The 25781-nt window shown below is 41.5% G+C and overlaps 1 protein-coding gene across 1 annotated transcript in view; it reads left to right on the forward strand.

Annotated features, from left to right (window-relative positions):
- LOC124805498 (protein O-mannosyl-transferase TMTC2-like) overlaps positions 1-25781 on the forward strand; it is a 941575-nt gene that overhangs the window by 614771 nt on the left and 301023 nt on the right. The window contains exon 13 of the mRNA XM_047266062.1: positions 9319-9403. Within this exon, the coding sequence (XP_047122018.1) occupies positions 9319-9403 (85 nt within the window). The remainder of the gene's footprint in view (positions 1-9318; positions 9404-25781) is intronic.

The raw sequence follows: 25781 nt of genomic DNA on the forward strand, positions 1-25781 counted from the left end.
TCAACGTTTGCGTTATATGTACAGTGATGAAATCTTGGGTAAAGCGCTGTTAACGCTGTTTAATTATCAGTTCTTTAGTCTTTAAAGAACCGCCGTGTGATTGCAGGTTCGTTCGCCACGTCTGCAGCGTCTCTCCAAATGGCCGTCAATGTAGATCTCTATAACTTTCTTAATATTTATGAGAATGCATTTATAGAAGAATAATTAATTTCGAATCTCACCTATTAATCATGTCAGATGAGCTCTTTTATTTCTTCTGTTGCAATACACTGTATCTATAGAGCTGTAGTAGTTTCAAGATAATCTTGCGAACAATATTCCGAAGAACAGTAAACAAAATAATTAACATTCCAGATAACAACAAAAATTATACATAAATCAGAGATGATAGTATTGTTCATATCTCTCTGTAAGATTATAGCGTCTTTGAGTCTTACATACATAGCACAGTGTTAAACAGTGATTTCACTATTAAAATTGTTCATATTAAATTGTGACATTATATCACATACCTCAAGTTTCTTCGTTAGTTCATGAAACGAACCGAAATATTTCTTGTTATTACACTCCTCCAGCGATTTAACAATGAAGTCTATTGCTGCCTTCAGTACAGTAGCCTCGCGCTTTTGATACTTTTTAGACGGAGATTCCCTGCTGACTGGCATTGTTTTGAACAAGTAAGAAGGGCAGTTACGAAGTTTTCATGATACGGTTTTGACTAGGTGAGAGGTCAAGTTACTGTAGCTTCCGTTTTCCAGTCTCCTGTTCCCGTTTCCCATAATATATAGCCCTCGAAGAAGTGTAGGTAACACAATTATGAAGCGATGAAAAATTTTGTGTACCGGCACTACTATTAATTTTACTACGAAACAATATTAAACTGCTAAGTACTTTCGTCATACTATCTATATCAACGGTTAAAATGAAAGGAGATACCACAGAATGTTTGGTACGAATGAAATTGTCTCTTTTGATTGCAGTTGACCAGTTATCATACATTTCTTAAACAGAAGGAAATATGAACTTTGTTCTTATCGGTGCAATTACTGACACCACGGTTTCTTTTTCTGCTCACAAGAGTTCAGTAACAGCACGCTGCTTGTAACGTTAATCGTATGTAGACCCATTTTGACGCTGTACTACGGCTCTGCCATCTGCCAGAACGGTTCGAAACTTCACCAGCCCATTGAACAAACATGAAATGTGAAAGACAAATAAGGACATTTGTCTATATACATTAATGGCTTAAAAATGTGGGGCATTACTTATTGAAGACCCTCGTAATTTATGTGCGATAACATATTGTGGGGCTATCATAGCTTCCTAAGCAGAGTTCTCGTAGTAGCCTCCGTTGGGAGTAATGTTCATTGAAAATCACACGATGTCGACGAACTCACCCGGACACTTTTTTTCTTTTTTCTTTATTGTTGTTTCATACCAGTATATCGTCATGGTCGACAGGGCACTGGCAATGAATGAGCATGCCAGTATTCGGTCACAAATTGTACTTAGTTAGCTTTAGAAGTGCGAAAATAATAATGAAGAAGTATTTGATAATATGATGGCGTGCGTTGTTTTTGACGTATGGGACTCCTGTTAACATCCGTTTACGAATTTTGATAGCCTAACGTAACTATCCGTTTGTCAAATACATTAAAAATCATTATTTGACATTCGCAAAAATCATAATTGCAATTTTTGTAGGTGATTAAACTGGAACAGCAAGGCAATGCTCTCCATTAAGAATCCAAATTTCCTCGGATGGCAGTTAGAAAGAAATTAAATTTATGTACTTAGCTTCTAATGTTGAATAAGTAGGTCCAGGGTACGTAGATGTTCATTAACAAGCCAACAACTTTTTGCGCGTAATCCTCTTTTTATTAATTCGCAGTTTTGTACATTCTTTATATTTAATTTTTCTCTAAAATCCATGAAAATACTAATAAAACCCATTTTTATAACCAACTTTGAACTAACGCTCCTTTGGCGGACGTAACCGCCGGCGTATAAATAAATACGTAACAGCGAAATTTGACAAATTAGTTGTATGAAATTTACATTAACAAACTTGTAATGAAAAGTTGCGAGTTTACGAACATTCAAGTATAACATTAAGTTGCACATAAAGAAAGAAAATGTCTGACAAATTGAATTTTGTCAGTTTCTGCTTTTCTGTATGAAATTTGACAAAATAGGGTCTGTAAGCGATCACATCCATCAAACTTTAAATTACTTTTTAGATACATGATGATTTCAATTGCTAACATTTTCACATGTTGTATTCTTGAGGTCAATTGCTTTCTTATTACATTATGGAATATGCTAATAAACGGGACTAACATTGTGTCGTTTTTTAAACCTTTTTTAACATTAAAGCTACATAAAATTAAATGTATAACATAAATATATATAACGTTCTTTCGAATTTGGAAATATTTACATACTCTTGCATAATTAAAAAACGAATGACAAAATGCTAACTATAGTTACGTTTACAATGCTCACTACCACGTATCGTATAATACGTTGAACATGGGTACCGTATTCTACATTATGTGCTTCTCGGTCTGTTGTATTAAATAGAAGTCGCATTTATGAAGGAGTTATGCGTTGAAGGAAGTGTATGTGTGAAATTTAAAACTTTCCCGGAGTATGAAATTTCGGGCGGATTGCCGGATGCCTGCAACTTTGTGCCACGACATTTCGGCAAAGAGTTTTCTGGAAATCTTCAGCTATACACCAGACAGTGAGTTCAGCTTTTATTGTGTGGAAGTGAGGGCTGGGTGAGATGGACAGTTGAAGGATATCAGTGATAGGATGAGTACGTTGAAGCGGTGGTATTCGCTATTTTCGTCCTGTTGGGTCGCGTACTCTGGAACCTAACGGTAGGATGTTAAACTGGGGTTGCAGATGAACTGTGCTTGATAGCGGGGAAATGTTACGTTGAGATGGAAGAGAGACTGGGCTACTAGGAGTATTTCTTAAAGGGTTCGGCGACGTTGGGGGGGATGGATATTTCACAGGACTGTTTGGATGAAGCGCACTGTCTTCGACATGTCTTTTTAAAGCACTGTTGAATCACAGCCTGTACTCGCTATCTTCTCTGCAACAACCAACTGCTTGTGAATGACTACAATCCAATATACTGCTAACTCAACAATTTGTTCACCTTTATAAATGACGATGTATCCCACAACACATTTTGACTTACTATTATAGTAATTTCGATTCCGTAGTACTTCCGAATTTTCTGGTTTTCTTGTACTATGGTACATAATCTGTGAAACTCACAATAATGAAAATGATGTATGTTACAGTAATAATAACAAGAATTTCAAGCAGACATTGTAGAATGTAGATCACGCAGCTAAGATTAAAAACAGAGCATAAAGTTATATCTGGATGTGCGATGCATGGAGTCAAAACCGCAGAAACGAATGCATGTATTGTATTCTCATGAGGAGACATTATTCTTTAGTTCAAAGCTGACACTTCTCTGGAAAGATAAGAGTTTACATACCGCTTTCGCCTCTGAAGTTTTGACCAGGTATGTTTTTGTGCGGTTATTGAACGTATCAGTGACTGGAATAACGAAACAGATACAGACAGTATGTCTTTGTAAACATGTATTAAGCACTTCTTAGAACGCTTTAAAATCAATGTCAGAACCAAGTTCGGCGTGCTATGCGAATAAGATTAGTTGCGCGAACTTGTTTATAATACATTCAAAAGTACGTCTAAATACAAATCATTTAATGACAAAAACGTATGATATAAAGATGTTCCGAAACCTACCTAACTGTACTTACAGTTAGGTCAGCCTGTTTGCCGCTACTGATTGTTGGATACCACAAAGGCAACAATATTTCAACACATTGATGTACGTTAATACAATTTTAGCTTTGTATGTTAAATTATAAATGTTACGTACAATCCATGGAACATTCATACTGTAAGACTTTCAGTATGAGAATAATATCATGTAATGTTATGCTCGAGAGGGAGGCAAGTGTACTTGTAACAAATCAAAAGCAGAACACAATGTGTACCTTTTACATCTAGTATTGTTTTTTTTTCGTGGAGTAATTCAAAAGTAAGAATGAGTAATTGCGTGATAAATATTTCCAAAATAAAATACTATCGTTCCAGGCACAGACTTCGCCTGTTTGCGCTGTAAACCACGTCTCCGTAAAACGAACACAGAAACTATCCATAAAAGCTACTGACTGTAATCAGGATCATCACAAGGAAGTGTTTTTAGTGTTTCACTGTGTTAAACAGAGTAGGTTTGTCCCTCGTAAGTTGTGAATGTACGTGACGGTGGTTCAGAATCCACAGCTATTACTGGTGAACGACGGTCAGCATGATTTTAGACAAGAAAAGAGTCGATGTATACTCGCGGGCGGTAACACAACTATATACTATATATGATTATCAGGTACACTTAATTTTAAGGAAAAAAATCATCAAAGTGTTGTGGCTTGGCAAGACAGCCAAGCCACTGTGAGGAAGCCGAATGGCACGCGTTTAAGCTCACGCAGGCTGGCGTGAGGTCTGGAACAGGACACGGAAATGAGAATAGCCAAAAACGTACGTAGCTGCTGGAATACTTAACTTTAATCCATAATTGGTGAACATCGCTCTTGACGGTACATGTTTTACAGCATCAATAGTAACTGGTAATGGCGCCTTGCTAGGTCGTAGCAAATGACGTAGCTGAAGGCTATGCTAACTATCGTCTCGGCAAATGAGAGCGTATTTTGTCAGTGAACCATCGCTAGCAAAGTCGGCTGTACAACTGGGGCGAGTGCTAGGACGTCTCTCTAGACCTGCCGTGTGGCGGCGCTGGGTCTGCAATCACTGATAGTGGCGACACGCGGGTCCGACGTATACTAACGGACCGCGGCCGATTTAAAGGCTACCACCTAGCAAGTGTGGTGTCTGGCGGTGACACCACACAAAGTATTCGTCAGGTAGTTTAACGAACATACACCAAGATTTTTACCGTACAAGAACTTCTGTAAATAATATTTAGCAATAAAATTCTGGATAATTAAGTGAACTTGTAAATCAGTTACTTGTATGGTCACATTGCCTCATTTTGATGCACTCGCAGAACTGATACTAAGAGCAGTTACTGGGATTAAAACGTAAGCAGAATATCGGAATATATTCCCTGCTACAGTCAGCATTGCTCTGTTAAAGGATGTTACGAATATGAATTCCAAACTGAAACACCGAAATTAAATGTACATCCTAATCCGCCGGCGAATGAGAGACACAGTTCTCCAACACACAGAGGTCACCCATAGCACCCCGTCCATTGAGAGAGCAATACGGCTCACGGTGTGACAGCTATTGTCCAAGAAAGACAACTGTTATTCCCAATAAAAATTAACTGTCAATCATGAATACTGCAAGTACACCAATTTTACAATATGATAGAGTAAGTTTCCTCTAATTTACGTCTGTAGTCACAAACTTTTTGTTAACAGAAAGTTTGTGACCATAGACGTAAATTAAAGGAAACTTATTGTTTGTACGGGTCGCTGTCTTATTCGCGATAATGTCGCAGCTTGTGAATATGATAGAGTATTGAACATAGTGTTGTCGTCATATCCTTATTTCTATTTGTAAAATGTTACTCGTAACATTTGTCAACAGTCTCGTATTATTTAACAGCTTCTAGACCTCGGAGAAGCCTTAGAACTTGGTACTGCATTCTCCTCATCATTCATGAGCCGTCTCAGTGGTCAGTACCTGCCTATCGCACTGGATGGGCAAAATAAAACTGGCATGGAAAATACTTCATACATCTTGAGATAGCCAACCCTGCTTACAACATCCACCCTGGATGCAGATGATGTAAGGTGGGTTTGCTGTCTTAAGGTGTATAAAATATTTTCCATGCCTGTTTTATTTTGTTTCATTTGGTAAGAGCTATTAAGCTCATTACACTTGCGGTCATCTGAATTACAGTCATCTGTTGCGTCGGATGCGGGTCGCTCTTGATGCCATTGTAGTTAGAGTACGACAGGGATGTCGCCGTACCGTTGTGTGTCACACGGAACATACTGCTTGCAGCAGACAGATTTTAATTCACTATAAGAAGGAAAGTCATACTGTATGACTGGCTGGTAGATACTAAGGGATAGATTTAGCTGCCTAATTTGAAACGTTTTCTACCTTCACGACATTACCATCGTTCCCATAAGAAGTGTGTCAGTTATGTCTTCGGTAAAGTTGTTAAATGTGGGTGACTGATTACTACGCATGGAGTTTTAGTGAAATTTGTAGAATTCAAAACAGTCTTTGACCCCTAAATTTCTCCCTCATTTTATGGCTGAATTCTGTTTGCGTGACCACCATGAGATAGACCTGTCTTCTTTTCTCGATCTTCTGACGGTGCGTATCCTCGCAAAAAAACCTTGTTTTTTTTGTTCCATATACCCTTTAGGAGGATAAAAATACCTGCTGATTATCATATAGGTCGAAAATTTTCATAAAATGAAAGAAGAAAAGATTCAGGTAAAAGACTACGGTACTTTCTTCGACTCTACATATTTTGGACACTTGTTGCCGTGCATGATTATGTCACATTTCATCAAGAGTTTTAGTGACTTTTTTGCTCTTATGAGGATGGCAGAAGGAAAGCAGAGGGTGCCGGCGCACAGCCTTCTTCTCTCCTATAGTACTAAGGAAGCGTCCGAGCTCAGTGTCCACATCTTACAGAAGATCATCATGAATGTCAGCTTCAGTTACTAGGCAAGACACTGTGGGTAGGTTTGAAAAGTAATCCAGGACATTGGCACTAAGTCTGGTGATCGAGAACTTCATGGCGCCACCTCCTTTCACATCACCAGCCAAAAAATGGCAATGAATACTTTTTCCACTACCAAGGTTGGGTTGGGTTGTTGTGGGGGAGGAGACCAGACAGCGAGGTCATCGGTCTCATCGGATTAGGGAAGGACGGGAAAGGAAGTTGGCCGTGCTCTTTCAAAGGAACCATCCCGGCATTTGCCTGGAGCGATTTGGGGAAATTACGGAAAACCTATATGAGGATGGCCGGACGCGGGATTGAACCGTCGTCCTCCCGAATGCGAGTCCAGTGTCTAACCACTGCGCCACCTCGCTCGGTCTCCACTACCAGGCTTTGGGCTGGTAACCTCGAAGTCGATCACCATCGCACGCGTGTGCGATAGCAGACTTGATAAAAATATGGATCCACTTACATGTTTCGACTACACTGCAGAAGTTTCACCAGCCAGCACTCAGTATTCCCCATACAGTTCCGATCTCTCACCATGCGATTTCCATAACGTGGAAGACCTGAAGAGAGAAATTCGTGGCCGTCGATGTGCTTTGGGTGGAAAGGTGGACGCCTGGGTGCAGTCGTGATTCCGTAGGCAACTGCAAACATTTTTCCATGAACCTTTGCCTTTCGCGGGCAAGTGCTCTACCATGTGAGCTACCGAAGCACGACTCACGCCCGGTACTCACAGCTTTACTTTCTGCCAGTACCTCGTCTCCTACCTTCCAAACTTGCCCGCGAAAGGCAAAGGTCCCGAGTTCGAGTCTCGGTCGGGCATACAGTTTTAATCTGCCAGGAAGTTTCATATCAGCGCACACTCTGCTGCAGAGTGAAAATCTCATTCTGGATTTTTCCATGAAGGTACTGACCACCTTGTGTCACAGTGGGATAAATGTATTAAGAGTTATGGTGACTACTTTTGAAATAATAAACGGTTTACTTCCTTTTTTCCGTCTCGTTTCCGTTTTACTGCCGTTGCACAGGGCGAACATTAACAAAACCGACAAACTGCAGGGACGGATTCCTGACCTGAAATGGACGAAAAATGGTCTTATGAACATCACTACGACCGGAAGTGCATAGCTGCTACAGTAGGTGGCACTGACGAATGATTGTTCATCTGAACACCTGCCATGTGTTCCTTGTGTGCTGCAGGCTGAATGATTGACGCAGCGTGCTGTAAGCAGCAGAATGGTCCAAGATGGGGTTTGTGTACGGCCAAGCAGAAGGAAACTGTTAGAGGCAGCTCGGCTATACCAAAACAAGTATCCTCACAGACTCCAACCACATTACACATTTCAAGCCCTTTTTGGGCGTTTGTGTGATCATCGGTCCTTTCAGACAGAAGAACGTGCAGAAAGGCTGCGATATTGAGACGAACCGCGAACGTTGGAAAGGACTCGGAGGCCCTTTAGCATGCTATGCTGGAGCACCAGACTTCCCATAGATTTTTACGTCTGGGGGCATCTGAAAAGCGTTGTGTATGCTGAACCGATTGCTGGTGTGCAGACCCTTCATCAGCGGTCCACGACGCCTGTGTCGCTATTTAGAAGGCGATCGGAACATGGGAAAGAGCGCCGCAATCCATGATGCGACGTATGGATACATGCACTGCATCCAATGGAGGCCACTTTGAACACGTGTTGTGACACAGACGCGATGCAGCTCTGTACTGTGTTCCGGGACGATCTGCTGACGTTTCGCGCACGCTGCCCATTTCTGGACAGATGTCCATAGGACCTTATATCCGTCATTTCCAGTCAGGAGTCCGTCCCTGCATTTTATCGGTTTTATTAATGTTCACTCTTATTCGTGTATTACTCGTCTTTGCCTATAGATTATTCCTAATTCCCTCGCAATCTCGAACATTTTACACTATTTTACATTGTCAAAAGCTTTTTCCTGGTCTATAAATCCTATGAATGTGTTTTTATTTTTTTGAGCCCAGGCTTCCACTATCAGTCGCAACGTCAAAACTGCCCCTCTAGAGCCTATGGTCTTAAGGCTGAAGGAGAATCACGTTGCTTCTCAAACAGGATACTGAGTTTCCAGAACGAGATTTTCACTCTGCAGCGGAGTGTGCGCTGATATGAAACTTCCTGGCAGATTAAAACTGTGTGCCGGACGGAGACTCAAACGCGGGCAGAAGTAAAGCTGTGAGGACGGGGCGTGAGTCGTGCTTGGGTAGCTCAGGCAAAGGTCCCGAGTTCGAGTCTCGGTCCGGCACACAGTTTTAATCTGCCAGGAAGCTTCAGGATACTGAGTCTTCCGACCGTAATTGTGGACAGGACTGTCACCGATTTGTTGCGAGAAAATAAGCTAAATTGTTTAAATATGAGTCTCTCAGATCTGTTACGTATGTCCGTGGCTGCATAGTGTCACCTGACAACCGATAAAGTAATTGTTAACAAAACATCGTTACAGTAGCGCTGGTTCTGCGCTACTGTGGTTGTCCAGCGCTGCTCCACTGTGACTGCAGATTGATGTTGTTGTTGTTGTTGTTGCAGAGCTCCCGGGCTGCAGAAGCAGAGCAGTGGTACCGGCGCGCCCTGCGTTTAGCCCCGGACGACGCGTCTGTTCTGCTCCACTATGGTGAGTACACACTCCCACACACCTCAACTCACTGTCGTCTGTTCCAACTCGCTAGTCTCTAATGACTAAGCCGCAAGACGTACGCAGCCAGCTGTCTATTTAGAAGTCATTTGAACAAATGTGTGATTAAATAAACCGAGAATTTGGTTCACTTCACGTCGATTTTCAGTGCAATTAAAAAATGCACCGTAATGCTGTTTTAATACAGCTGCCGCGTAAGTAATTTCTATGTGGTCACTATAGACTTCATCTTTTCCGAAACGTCTGACAGGAAATCGTTTGAATGACCGTCTTAAAACAGGCAGATCTGAATTATCGCTTATTTCCTGATTTGTTAAATGTCATGTCCACACAAATCTAAAAATGACAGTAAAGAACAATAACTTATTCGTTTTATAAATGTAGAAAAGATAATCTTTGCGAATCAATATTTTTTGTTATTTCGTATAAGTGTCTCATAATTAAGGCGCAACATTTTATAAAATTTACTAAAATTACCAGACAGTCTTAACAGCGTCCAAAAATACATGTAGTATGGCGGCACGGAATGGCCATCTGACACATAATCATTTGAACGAGTACCTTAGAACAGGCAGTTCCATTTTACCTGATTTGTAATCCGACTCTGATAAAGGATTACATGAAACCCATTCTGATGCTGCTTCAGATGTTCTGATGATGGTAGATGTTGGTTAAGTGTATAAAACATTTATGTGATTGCGTCAGTGCAAATGCTAAACGCGCAAACTAAAAAGACAGTGATTGTCTCCCTACAAGGCGTCGTTCTTTACAAAAAGAGAAACCATTGGATTAAAAGTTTGCTCTTACATAAATGAGATAAGCACAATACCGGAAACCATAAAAGGCAGCAAGTAAAACAGAACATAATTAATGTAAACATGGAACAATACCGAGGAAGGTATTATGATCCCCTGCTCGTTTGGAAAATTTGTGTTTTATTTTAACTGATTTTGATACTTGCTCGATCCCTACAAGTACCGATGTTTTTAAGCAATTAACTGCCTTTGTCGCCTCTTTTCATGAAGAAGAAAATCTTGTAGAACAACTTATTTTCAATTCTGATCTCATGCTAGAAGATGAGAATATAAAATTCTGTTCTGAAAAAAAAAAGAAGAAAAGAAAGAAACAGAGAAATCCCAGACATGGAATTATTTTTACGTTATAATTTATTGTTTGTTTCGAGCACGAAAGTTGAACGCGGAATGGACTCATGCAATTGTATATAAGCTTTACTTTCATTACTACCAGCAGTGACTCTGCAACGACTGTTCAGCGAATATTGCGGTGTATGGGCCTCTGCGGCGGCCGCCCAGTTCGTGCCTCCATGCTGACTGATATCCGACAGCGACGAAGGCTGGAACTTGCACCCTAGTATCGCAGCTCGGCGTCCACTGAATGGCGCCAGGTGGCATTTTCAGATGAATCGCGTTTCAAGCTCCATCGGACAGGTGGCTATTGGCGCGTACGGCTGAAACGTCTGAAAGCAAACACCGTTCATGTTTTTTGGTCTGGGGAATGTTTTCGTGGCATCCCTTGTGTGATCTCGTCATTCTGGAAGGCACAACGAATCAACACAAGTATGTATCTAACCTTGGATACCATATCTGCCCCTACATGCAGTTTATTTTACTGCGGCACATAGCAGGACAATGCAACGTGTCACAGTTCGCAGTGTAGTTCGAAAAGAAGTACTGTGAGGCTACCGTATTCCCCTGGGCACCGAACTCTCCGGATTTAAACCCAATCGCGGATCTGTGAGGCCACCTCGACCTGGCTGTAGGTGACATGGATCCTCAACCGAGAAAGCTAGCGCAGCTGACCACGACACTGCAGTCGGCAGGCTTTACATCCCTGTCGGTATCTTCCACAACCTCGCTGACTCTCTTCTTATGTGTCTCACAGCGGTCCGCGCTGCGAAGTGGGAACATTAATGTGACTGGACAGTGTACCTTGAGCTGATGAACGTGAACTTTTTGTCTTTAGTGGCGTCTTTGTCTTCGTGAAGGTTCAGACAAATAGACACCCAGAAAGTAAATTAAATCCTTACTCTACACATCGTGGATAACACTGTCTTTAAAATAATAAGTAAACACATGAGCCTTGGTATATTCGTGGCGCTAAATAATACTGAGATACCACAAATGGTAATGGTAGGAATAGTGATTGCGAATAATAATATCCTGCACGGCCGTGAAGGATCAGGTAACTATCGGGCTGGTAACCATTTTCCGTCTCAGATACATGTACGCAAACACTCGGAAGTCTTCCTGGCAGATTAAAACTGTGTGCCGGACCGAGACTCGAACTCGGGACCTTTGCCTGTCACGGGCAAGTGCTCTACCACTTGCCCGCGAAAGGCAAAGTTGAGTTCGAGTCTCGGTCCAGCACACAGTTTTAACCTGCCAGGAAGTGTCATATCAGCGCACATTCCGCTGCAGAGCGAAAATGTCACTCGGAAGTTGTTACCTCACTTGAACACGGTATCTACACCAGACGCGTACAAGTGGGGTACGCAGATTCCTTCCCAGGGGGTCTGGTGGATCCAGGACTGTCGTCTGACCACTAAACTGCCCAACATTGCCAAAGCCAGAATAAGAATGCCAACCCCGTAGCGAAACAGGGAAAGAGGAACCTCTCTCGTACTTATCAAACTTCACAGACGTTCTCCTATATATCTTGCGGGATTATCACTCCCGGAAGAAAGCATATCGCGGGAATATGGCTTAAAGCAACCTAGAAGACTCCTTCCGAAATGAAGTAAAGTTGGCATAAATTTTGTAATATGTTCTTTATTTGACAAATCAACGACACTCAGTTATTTTAAAATAGGAAAAGTGCCAGATTCTAGTTTAGGTAACAATGACTGAGGTTAATACCAATATGAGGCAGCAATAATTTTACATAACTGGCGCTGTTATTCAAGTTTCTTTAATCTGTTTCACTGGGTATGCCTTACAATAGCTCTAAGCTGGTATGTTATGAAGAGTCTTATAGACTGTCGATGTTGCTAAGACGTCGAAGTCGGTATAAGCGACAGTACTCAAAATGGTTCAAATGGCTCTGAGCACTATGGGACTTAACTGCTGTGGTCATGAGTCCCCTAGAACTTAGAACTACTTAAACCTAACTAATCTAAGGACAGCACACACATCCATGCCCGAGGCAGGATGTGAAACTGCGACCGTAGCGGTCGTGCGGTTCCAGACTGTAGCGCCTAGAACCGCTCAGCCACTCTGGCCGGCGTCAGTACTCCCATTAGCTCTAGGTATTATGAGAAACTCCGGTTATTTGGATACTGTTATGGGGCAGGGTCATTATTTTACGTGGGGGAATTTAACTCATCTACCCACGTATGTTGCTCCCACTGTGTCTCATAATATATTACTTGGCTTCACATAGACCAATTTCTCGTCTTGCACGAGATACAAACTTCCATTTTGTATCCTGTCAGGCACTGGAGTGGTCAGTGCGCAGACTCTGTCGTAACAAGGCAACACCGAGAGGCGTTGCTACCATTTAGGTTTGCTCTTTTACAAATGTAAAAATACCTAACGTTTCCCTGCTGGCAGTGGCCAAGTGTAATGATAACTTACACAAAACTGCAAAGATTGTTTGTAATCCGTTTTACAGTACACACATTACATACGTATTACATACGAATTTACATACATCACCTACGAATATACGAATTTCATAACTGATGAACTTTCGGAATTACAGGGGAACGAAGTTTTTACTAGTGCAAAATTACATAATATTTATGGAGAATATTTAACAAATAATAATATCTCATCTGGACTGTAGTTTTACAAACATATTACTTCCCTTAGAAACGGGATTTTATTGTGAAATTCCCACATTATTTCATCGGAGAAACTGACCGACATCTTCAGGTGTGACGAACACACTGCTGAGCTGTGACTTAAGCATCCTGTAACAGTGTAGGTCGAAAACCCACAGGCATGAAGGCAGAAAATTTGGTAGCCATTAGCGAACATTTCTTGATCCGTTGTGGGAAGGTCAGCTACGCCACTTGTCAAACGATGAACCAAGAACTCTTGGGCAGAGAAATTAGAACTCATACGAATGTTTACCGTCAAATTATTATTCTTCCCACGCACTATTTGTGAATGGGGCAGGGAAGGGCAAAAAATGACATACGGTCCATGGCGATATACTAGTGTCGTTGACAACGCAACTGGAACTGCTTCCGCCATGCTTAACTCTAACCTACCTTCTTTTTTCTTGGTGCAGATGCCTAATGTCGTTCAAAAAATGATTTAGAAGTCTCTTTTGGGGCAAAACTGCATTGTTCCAGTGTCCTACAATGGCGGCTGTAAAGAGTATTGCTCTTTAAAAGTGCATAACGATCAAGAGTATTTTTCAGAGAATTTCAAACTGGTCCTGTAAACTCAATAGAAACTGACACTTGCTCGATGTTTTTAATCGGATTAACACTCACGATCTCGCGGTATTGCTTTCGTGTACATAGCTGGACTCTTTCCCGGTTTAACCTTATTCCCAAAAGGCCGGGATAAAATCCACCTTCCACACATCCTACGACTGCGACTTCAGTCGTATTTTCATCACTTGTCTCTTATACGAGAAGTTACCAGCCAGAAAAATTCTCATGAAAAACGCATGAAAGCTCTTCGGACGTTCTGTAAAAGTTCTTGCAGAGGCACGCTTTAGAAAATACAGCTCAAGCCTCATTGACTCAGAAACGTAGCTCTAAGTTAAACAAAGGAAATATACAAAAACTCGTATTCATGCAGCGTACTATAGGGACAGTATTTTGCTTAAGATTACCAAAGCAAGTAGTCCAGTCATGTTCCTAAAAATCCTTCAAAATTCCCCCTAATAATATCGCTTTTTAGATACCGTACTACGTGATATCTGCTTTATGGGAGAACAAATCGTATTTATTTTGCGCATTGCTTGTATATTACTCAAACTGAGGAGAAAAGGCTACGGTAAGAATGGGAATTTACAAAAATAGTCATAATTTCTTCAGTGCTTCGCGTAGCAATCTTTTTGTGCCTCGGTCAGTAGTTCAAATGGTTCAAATGGCTCTGAGCACTATGGGACTTAACTTCTGAGGTCATCAGTCCCCTAGAACCAAGAACTACTTAAACCTAACTAACCTAAGGACATCACAAACATCCATGCCCGAGGCAGGATTCGAACCTGCGACCGTAGCGGTCGCGCGGTTCCAGACTGTAGCACCTAGAACCGCTCGGCGACTGCGGTCGGCGGTCAGTAGTTCACTGACTTGCAATTAATCAGTTTTTTGGGAAAGATAATGCTGACTACACCAGCGATAAGCCCTCTTTTCGATGCCTAGTATTTCTTTGAAGCAGCTCAGTCGTCTTCTGTTGTATTCCTTTCGTCAGTTTCAAAAAATAGTTGCTGATGCTCCCTTTGAAGATCTCAATAACCAATGGTTCTTTCAGTGTATCTCCACAGTCTCCTGAATTTCTGCCATTGCTTCAGTTCTAATCTACAGTTCATCTATAATATAAAAATGAATCGCAAAATGTGTTGGTAAGCGCATAACTCAACAACGCCTCGACCAATTTGGCCAAATCTTTTTTTAAAATGTTCGTTGAAGTTCAAGGATGGTTTTTACGGCGAGAAAAATTAGAATTATTGCTGGAAAAACCCTAAAAATAGCCCTTGTCTTTTTCCTATAGAAATGATTTGTAACTAAAACGTAGTCAATTTGAGCTTTATTGCTATGGTATAAAGTTCATATTAAATTACAAGCACTCACTGTTGTCTAAGCAATGTAGGTGTGTTCCTAACGTCAAAGATCATATCTATCAAAACAATGTGCGTGTGTGCGTTGGAGCACAGAATACATAGTTGGAGAAGTTTAATGTCGCGTTCCGAAACTCGCGTTTCTTTTGTATTAGTTTCGGCACGCGAGATAAAATGCATCAGTTTCCACGTCATTACATCAGTCAAACAAAAATCGCGTTACAATTCGTACGGCTTAAAAGGATTTGACTTCAAGTCATATAAAATTTAAAAAAAAAAAAAGTTGTCTGTGACCTAATCTACTGAGTTTGCTTTTGTCAACTGATACACGAAACAAATTCGTGTTTTGTGCAGAGTGTTTACTTAGTTAGTGTTTGTTTAGTTCGTGATTAGTGAAAAACTAATTTATATTTGATATGCCTCCTATAAGACGAAGCAATTTAGGTAGAAGAACCAGAAATGCTACAAACCAAGCTAATTACCGATCTAATCGTACGGCACAAGAACGTGACGACGGAAATGAACGTGAAAGAATTCGGATATCACAAACGTGTGAAGCGCGAGCGCGACATTCAACTAATAATCGCGCAAGTTTGAATCGAGCTGCTTTCAGGTACGATGTGTCAATTGACTACAGTAACTACCAATGTGTTGTTATTGGTTCTATGAACTCGGTTTGCTCACACTGTAAGGCATTAAAATACAAAAACGAAGCCAATGGATTGTGTTGCGCAAATGGTAAAGTGAAATTGATACCATTGGACCCACCACCAGAACCATTGTACTCATTGGTTTCAGGAATAGGTAAATGGATGGTAAATGTTCAAAACGATATCCACGGACATTAATATCGGAAACAATTACTGGTAATGACGGTTATCCATTGTATCGTCGCAGATCGACAGCAGACAATGGAAAATCAACAATTGTCAAATTAAATCAACAAGATATTGAAATAGATAATCGTTGGATTGTTCCATATTCACCCATTTTATCAAAGACATTCAAAGCACACATCAACGTTGAATCTTGCCATTCAGTGAAATCTATTAAATACATTTGCAAATATGTAACCAAAGGGAGTGATATGGCTGTGATTGGAATTGGTGCAGAGAATTCCAATGATGAAGTTACCCAATACCAAATGGGCCGCTATGTCAGTAGTAATGAAGCAGTTTGGCGAATATTTTCTTTTCCTATTCATGAGAGACACCCTTCTGTTGTTCACTTAGCTGTGCATTTAGAAAATGGACAAAGAGTGTATTTTACAGCACAGAACGCAGTACAAAGAGCTGCTCAGCCACCATCTACTACATTAACCAGTTTTTTTGAGACATGCCAAAACGATCATTTCGCACAAACATTGCTATATTCTGAAATGCCAAAATATTATACCTGGAATCAATCCTCAGGGAGATTTATACGACGGAAACAAGGAAAACCAGTTCCAGGATATACAGATGTATATTCCACCGATGCGATTGGCCGGATTTATTCAGTACATCCAAGCAATGATGAATGTTTTTATTTACGACTGCTATTAGTCAATGTACGTGGCCCAACATCATTCCAACAGTTACGAACTGTTCATGGTGAATTGTGTGGATCCTACAGAGAAGCCTGTCAACGTTTGCAATTGCTTGAAAATGACGCTCATTGGGAGCAAACTCTCAATGATGCTGTAATATCATCACACGCTCATCAAATACGAACATTGTTTTCTATAATCATATCTACATGCTTCCCATCAAACCCAATTGATTTGTGGATCAAGTACAAAGATTATATGTGTGATGATATTTTGTGTCAAATACGGAATAGAATGGGAAATCCAAATATACAAATCAGTGAAGAAATTTACAATGAAGCATTGATTTCAATTGAGGACATGTGCTTGATAATGTCAAACAAACTATTAATTCAATTAGGCCTGACCGCGCCCAATCGTCCAATGCATGACGCTTTTAACCAAGAGTTGCATCGAGAAAAACTGTATGATCTCAACGCTTTGAAAGAATTAATTCAAACAAATCTTCCACTGTTAAGTGAACAACAGAAGTATGTATTTGAAACTCTTATGAAAGTAACAAATGATGAAACTGGAGGGATTTACTTCTTAGATGCACCTGGTGGTACAGGAAAAACTTTTTGATTTCATTAATATTAGCAACAATTCGCTCACAAAATAAAATTGCACTTGCACTCGCTTCGTCGGGAATCGCAGCAACTTTGCTTGAAGGTGGTCGAACAGCCCATTCAGCACTAAAATTGCCATTAAATATGCAAAGCAATGAAACTCCAACCTGCAACGTTTCGAAGAACTCTGCAATGGCAAAGGTTTTGCAGCAATGTAAATTGATTGTTTGGGATGAATGCACGATGGCACATAAAAAATCTTTGGAGGCTTTAGACAGAACCTTAAAAGATCTACGGAGCAATAATAACCGATTTGGTGGTGCAATGATTTTATTAGCAGGAGATTTTCGTCAAACATTGCCAGTGATTCCACGATCAACGCTAGCTGATGAACTCAATGCATGTCTAAAGTCCTCCAATTTGTGGAAACATGTCAAAGTACTTCATTTAAGCAAGAATATGCGTGTCGAGTTGCGAAATGACCAATCTGGAAACATATTCTCTAAACAACTCATTGACATTGGTAATGGCAAATTTCCTATAGACATGTTGACTGGCTGCATTAACTTTCCTCAAAGTTTTTGTCAGTTAACTCGATCAAAAGATGAACTTATTCAGAAGGTGTTTCCAGATGTTTCTCAAAATTACAGAAACCATGATTGGTTGAGCGAACGAGCTATACTGGCTGCAAAAAACATAGATGTAAATGAATTAAATTTCAAAATTCAAGAACAAATTACAGGCGAATTGAGGATATATAAATCAGTTGATTCGGCTACTAATCAAGATGATGTAGTCAACTATCCACCGGAATTTTTAAACTCGCTGGATTTGCCAGGATTGCCACCTCACAATCTTCAATTAAAGGTTGGATCGGTGGTTATAATGTTGCGAAATATCAACCAACCGCGACTTTGCAACGGTACACGGTTAGCGATAAAAAAATTACTAAACAATGTGATAGAAGCAACTATACTCAAAGGAAAGTATAAAGGAGAAGATGTTCTCATACCGCGCATCCCAATGATTCCGACTGATGTGCCATTTGAGTTTAAACGACTACAGTTTCCAGTGCGGCTTGCTTTTGCTATGACTATAAACAAGTCCCAGGGGCAATCATTAAGTGTTTGTGGTATTAATCTAGAAAACCCATGTTTCTCACATGGTCAATTGTATGTTGCCTGTTCCCGTGTTGGAAAACCATCAGATTTGTTTATCTATGCGCCAGGTAATCAAACAAAAAACATCGTATACCACAAAGCACTACAATGATAATAATAATAATTATGATTCACATGATTAACAATAAAGCGATTACTTACTTTTAAATCCTTATATATGTTTTATTTACTTATTTTTTATTCACAACGCCCTATCACCAGGGTGACGGTTCTGTTCAGGAGAATTTTTTTAAATACGTAGGCAAAAAAAACTGCCATATTACAAATCTTTTTGACAGGACGAAGTCTGTCGGGTCAGCTAGTTACAAATAAATTATGGCCAGAGTCCACATCTGCTCCTAGAAATGCTATGTTCCGGAATCTGTCTTCTCCAGGTCTTTTCTCGTATAAAACCGTCTTTCCATATTTTTAAATCAAGTGTTAGCAACAGTTAAAATGTACCCTGTGGAAAATTCTCTCTCTTTCCTTTTTCCCAGTCCATATTCTCGTATGATTTTTCTTTCTCGTTCCTTTCCTGTTATAGGGTGTCATTCTTCCATCATAATTCAGTCTTCGTTTCCCTTAATGAAATGAATAATTTCTCGAATTTTATTGTACATCATTTCAATTTCTTCGTCATCTACTGACCTAGTAAGCATATAAACATTTACTGGAGTGGTACATCTTAGAGCAGTGTCTGTCCTGGAAATGATGATGTGTTCAGTATCCCGTTCATAGTAGCTGACCCGCATTACTATTTTCTTATTCATTATTTGAGTACACCTGTTCCTGCACTACAGGTATTTGATTTTGTGTTGATAATCATGTACTCGCATGCCACAGCACTTTACTAAATCCCTAACTTCAACGTACCTACCTGATTAAGTATACATTCTTAGAGTAAACAGCTGTTTTCATTGACTGCAGTTTCATAGCGTCGTACCAATGAACAGAAGTTTACCGCGTACTTTACTATGATTGCACCAGTGTCTCGTCTCATTAGATATCTCCAATCATTGTAATTCTCATGTATTTTTATGCGTCGACGGATTAAAGCACCGATTCACTGACATTATAGTCATACGATGCTAGTTTCGTGATTTTTGTGAAATGCACAGTTTATGCTTCTGAACATTTCAAGCCGGCTGCTGTGGCCGAGCGGTTCTAGGTGCTTCAGTCCGGAACCGCGCTGCTGCTACGGTCGCAGGTTCGAATCCTGCCTCGGACATGGATGTATGTGACGTCCTTAGGTTAGTTACGTTTAAGTAGTTCTAAGTCTAGGGGACTGATGACCTCAGATGTCCCATAGTGCTTGGAGCCATAAATGAACATTTCAAGCTATCTGCCTCTCTTTAATTCTCTTCTAATCTTCTCTGTGTCGGGATATTTTTGCAGCATTTTACACACAGCATTTCATTGTAGATAACATCTCCTTTTACAAAAACTGAAGTTACTGTTTACATTATCTTCCAGGACATTAATATAGTACCAGTGGAAAAATGTTCCTACCGGAAAACAAAAAAAAAATCGAATATGTCCCTGTTTGTTTAAAAGTTTCTGACTGAAAAGTAGGGCACCAGATGCCTTATTCTGCCTTCATCAGCCCCTTTAAAAATTTTCCAAAAATTTTGGCATGTGAAGATATTCGGGCTTTTTTTTAAAACAAGCAACTCATCTCAAACACCCACAACCTCCCCTAAGTGAAACTCACTGACTCCCAATAGTCCATCGCTATAAATCGCTTATACCATCCACTCCCCGCTGCCCTTACTCACTCACTCATTCAACACAACTTACTGTCATTACCTCCTTGTGTGGTCGTGCGGTAGCGTTCTCGCTTCCCGCGCCCGGGTTCCCGGGTTCGATTCCCGGCGGGGTTCAGGGATTTTCTCTACCTCGTGATGACTGGGTGTTGTGTGATGTCCTTAGGTTAATTAAGTTTAAGTAGTTCTAAGTTCGAGGGGACTGATGATCATAGATGTTAAGTCCCATAGTGCTCTGAACCATTTGAACCTCCTTGTGTGTCTGTTATTTTCTCCTGTGTAACAGCCACACACCTCCTCGACCTGTCTGGTTACTAGTCTCCTCTCACTGTCACTGTCTCCTTTTTGTTCTTTCTTACAGCTAATATCTCATTCAGCCGGCCGAGGTGGCCGAGCGGTTCTAGGCGCTTCAGTCCGGAACCACGCGGCTGCTACGGTCGCAGGTTCGAATCCTGCCTCGAGCATGGATGTGTGTGATGTCCTTAGGCTAGTTAGGTTTACGTAGTTCTAAGTCTAGTGGACTGATGACCTCAGATGTTGAGTCCCATAGTGCTTAGAGCCATTCCAACTACTTTTTTAATATCTCATTCATTCCTTCCTACTGCTGTTCCGTCACTATCCCTCTCTTTTTCACTGTCATTATCATAGATAGTAGGCATAATCTCACATTACCACTCGCTCTCATCCACTTCCAATTTTTGTCTCTCTACTACTTCCCCCACACCGAGCGAGGTGGCGCAGTGGTTAGACACTGGACTCGCATTCGGGAGGACGACGGTTCAATCCCGCGTCCGGCCATCCTGATTTAGGTTTTCCGTGATTTCCCTAAATCGCTCCAGGCAAATGCCGGGATGGTTCCTTTCAAAGGGCACGGCCGACTTCCTTCCCCGTCCTTCCCTATTCCGATGAGACCGATGACCTCGCTGTCTGGTCTCCTTCCCCAAAAACAACCAACCAACCAACTACTTCCCCCCCCCCTCCTCCCCCGCCGAACCCCTCCCACGGTGCTGTCTCCATCACTTTTCCTAGCACTGTTCTGTTGCTGTCAACTGTGTTCCACTGCTACTGTGTCGGCTTCTTTCTCTCTCAGACCGCAATTGTCTCCTTCGCTCTTTCTGCGACACAATCACTGTTTACTCTTTTCCAGTATTTTTTACTTTTCCGTCACTTTGCCACTACCACTGTCTTCTTCTCTCTTAGCATAAGAAAGCGCGAATATGTCAGCAGGCCAACATTTTTGGAAAAAATTTTAAAGCTGTTGAGCAAGGTAGAGAAAGGGTACTGGAACCCCACTTCTCAATCAGTCTTTTAAATAAATAGAACCGTATTCGCATTCTTTGTCCTCTGATAGTGGTATTTTTCCACTGGTTCCCTCGTTTCCGCTGTTGCAACGAACGTGTAACTCGTATCGTAAGGAATGTATCGGTCAGTAAATTTTTGATAGTTTACCTATGTAAAATTTAAATAGCACAAAACTAATTTGAAATTCCGTACAGGATTTTACGTGCAACGAAATTTTACATGGGGTTCCCCGATGATAACGGAGATCATTTACAGCATATTTCTCGTTGCTACGTCACTATATAAACTAAGTTTTCGCTTCAGTCTGGATTTTAAGTATGTATTTTATGTGTACAAGTAGGGTAACCTTGACATTCAGTATCTTGGAAGGAAATAAAGGTATCGAAAATATTATCAAGTTTGTTCGTAAATGGGATGTTAGAAAAATTAGTCGTCTGCTGTGTAAAGCCGTCTCAGAATCCGCGATTGGGTTTTGGTACCCAAAACACAAGTTTTTGGGGTGGTTTTCGATAAAGGACAATGATTTTTGAAAAATGGAAGATGGCTCTTCTAGATAAATACCTAGAGAATATACTGCTAACATTGAGGAGTTTGATGCAATTATTTACATTTCGTCTAATGCCGTATATTAAGTGTAGAAATAGGGTAACTTTGAACCTCTCAGTGTTGGACACGGATAAAGATATCACGAAAATTTTGAATCTTATTAGAGATTGGGGTATTCGTAAAAAATTTAGCCATTTGCTGTGCATAGCCGTCGTGGAATCCCCGGCTGGGTTTTGACCCGCTGGAGACAGCGAAAATGCGTAAAAGAATGAACTTTCTTGAGGGGTTTTCAGAGGAACTGGCCATGAACTAATGTTGCCTCCGTAAGTCCCGTCAAGCCAACAGTGGACCATATCTAATGCGAAAATAATCAACCGATTTTCTCAATTTGCCTAAACAGGAGGAGGCGTGTAATATTCGTACTTTGATATTGTACTATAGCTTCGTGACACTCAGATGAGCCTTTTGTTGGCTATACAAATGGTGCCTAGCCTAAGGAATATCCAAAACAGTTGATCTTACCTTTTTACCATCAATAGAATCAGAGGTACGGTCACCGGAATATTCCGTTTTTTGCCCGGTGTTTTGGAACATACACTACTGGTCATTAAAATTGCTACATCACGAAGATGACGTGCTACAGAGGCGAAATTTAACAGGCAGGAAGAAGATGCTGTGATATGCAAATTATTAGCTTTTCAGAGCATTCACACAAGGTTGGCGCCGGTGGCGACACCTACAACGTGCTGACATGAGGAAAGCTTCCAACCGATTTCTCATACACAAACAGCAGTTGACCGGCGTTGCTGGTGGAACGTCGTTGTGATGCCTCGTGTAAGGAGGAGAAATGCGTACCATCACGTTTCTGACTTTGACAAAGATCAGATTGTAGCCTACAGCGATTGCGGTTTATCGTATCGCGACATTGCTGCTCGCGTTGGTCGAGATCAATGACTTTTAGAAGAATATGGAATCGGTAGGTTCAGAAGGGTAATACGGAACGCCGTACTGGATCCCAACGGCCTCGTATCACTAGCAGTCGAGATGACAGGCATCTTATCCACATGGCTGTAACGGATCGTGCAGGCTCGTCTCGATCCCTGAGTCAAAAGATGGGGACGTTTGCAAAACACCAACCATCTGCACGAACAGTTCGACGACGTTTGCAGCAGCATGGACCATCAGCTCGGAGACCATGGCAGCGGTTACCCTTGACGCTGCATCACAGACAGGAGCGCCTGCGATGGTATACTCAACGACGAACTTGGGTGCACGAATGGCAAAACGTCAATTTTTCGGATGAATCCAGGTTCTGTTTACAGCATCATGATGGTCGCATCCATGTTTGGCGACATCGCGGCGAACGCACATTGGAAGCGTGTATTCGTCATCGCCAATCTGGCGTATCACCCGGCGTGATGGTAAGGGGTGCCATTGGTTACACGTCTCGGTCACCTCTTGTTCGCATTGACGGCACTTTGAACAGTGGACGTTACATTTCAGATGTGTTACGACCCGTGGCTCTACCCTTCATTCGATCCCTGCGAAACCATACATTTCAGCAGGATAATGAACGACCGCATGTTGCAGGTCCTGCACGAGCCTTTCTGGATACAGAAAATGTTCGACTGCTGCCCTGGCTAGCACATTCTCCAGATTTCTCACCAACTGAAAACGTCTACGTCTAGTCAATGGTGGCCGAGCAACTGGCTCGTCACGATACACCAGTCACTACTCTTGATGAACTGTGGTATGGTGTTGAAGTTGCATGGGCAGCTGTACCTGTACACGCCATCCAAGCTCTGTTTGACTCAATGCCCAGGTGCATCAAGGCCGTTATTACGGCCAGAAATGGTTGTTCTGGTTACTGATTTCTCAGGATCTATGGACCCGAATTGCGTGAAAATGTAATCACATGTCAGTTCTAATATAATGTATTTGTACAATGAATACCCGTTTATCATCTGCATTTCTTCTTGGTGTAGCAGTTTTTATGGCCAGTAGTGTATTAAGTACAGTGTGCTGTCATATGCATACCGAGACACTGATGAGGCAAAAAATTACCACTGTCCACGGCGAGTTTAACTGGTCTTGCGTTCTGCGCACGTGATTTGGCAAGGGAAGTATGTAAGCGGAGCGGCGACGAACGGGGGATTATTCTAGCGAGACGATACAGGTCACAAACGGAGTAACCCGCGGACGTAAGCGACTTTGTCAAAGGGCCTGCCATAATGGGGGGGGGGGTCGCCTTTGAACGAGATTGTGCAGCAGACAAGTGCTAAGTGGTCCTATGGAACCACGGAACCAAAACATCGTGACAACACTGGATTAACTAAATTGGACCGTGGATCAGTGAAGATGTGTCACCTTGCTGGACGAATCGCCATTCTTGTTACGCCAAGTCGACAGTCACGTTCGGATGCGCCGTCATCCGAGAGAACTGCTGCTCGAAACTTGGGTCCCGCCACGGAAGCAGGTCGATGGGGGCAGTATTATGCTGTGGGCGACGTTCAGCTTGTGTTCCATGCAAGCCGTGGTAATGATTGAAGCCACGGTAACAGTTGTGGTTGATGTAAACATTACTGCAGACCCGCTGCGTCTCTTCAAGCTCGTTGCTTTATCCGACTGCGATGACTTCTTCCAGGAGGATAACAGGTCCAAATCGCGCTACTGTGATTCAAGAAGCATGATAGTGAACTCACTTAGATGACTTGGCCATTTGGCCATCAAATACTCCTGATCTGAACCTGATGGAACACATCTGGGTGCTATGGGGCACCAGTTGGTAAGCACCGGTTGATAATTTACAGGAACAGACATCTGATAACACCCATCTCCGGAAGAGTACCAAACACTTATCGAATACATGACACGCAGAATCGCGGCTGTATTGCGTTCCTAAGGCGGACCATCGCCGTATGAAGCAGTGTAGAGTGAAACAAATCGCTAGCACGGATCGTGGGTGAATCCTTTTCGGCTCATAACGACGAAATAACTTGCCATGAAACGGCAGTTGATTACACCTACTTTATCAGAGCTTTATCAGAGCCAGATTATGACAAGGGAAACCTACGTTTCTAACATTTGTAGACAGAGAAAGCCTTTGACAATGTTGACTGGAATACTCTCTTTCAAATTCTGAAGGTGGCAGGGGTAAAATATAGGGAGCGAAAGGCTATTTACAATTTGTACAGAAACCAGATGGCAGGTATAAGAGTCGAGGGACATGAAAGGGAAGCAGTGGTTGGGAAGGGAGTGAGACAGGAGTGTAGCCTCTCCCCGATGTTATTCAATCTGTATATTGAGCAAGCATTAAAGGAAACAAAAGAAAAATTCGGAGTAGGTATTAAAATCCATGGAAAAGAAATAAAAACTTTGAGGTTCGTCGATGATATTGTAATTCTGTTAGAGACAGCCAATGACTTCAAAGAGTAGTTGAACGGAATGGACAGTGTCTTGAAAGGAGGATATAAGATGAACATCAACAAAAGCAAAACAAGGATAATGGAATGTAGTCGAGTTAACTCGGGTGATGCTGCGGGAATTAGATTAGTAAATGAGACACTTAAAGTAGTAGATGCGTTTTGGCATCTGGGGAGCAAAATAACTGATGATGGTCGAATTAGAGAGGATATAAAATGTAGACTGGCAATGGCAAGGAAAGCGTTTCTGAAGAAGTTTGTTAACATC

This window comes from Schistocerca piceifrons, chromosome 7, assembly GCF_021461385.2.
Source record: "Schistocerca piceifrons isolate TAMUIC-IGC-003096 chromosome 7, iqSchPice1.1, whole genome shotgun sequence".
Classification (NCBI taxonomy): domain Eukaryota; kingdom Metazoa; phylum Arthropoda; class Insecta; order Orthoptera; family Acrididae; genus Schistocerca; species Schistocerca piceifrons.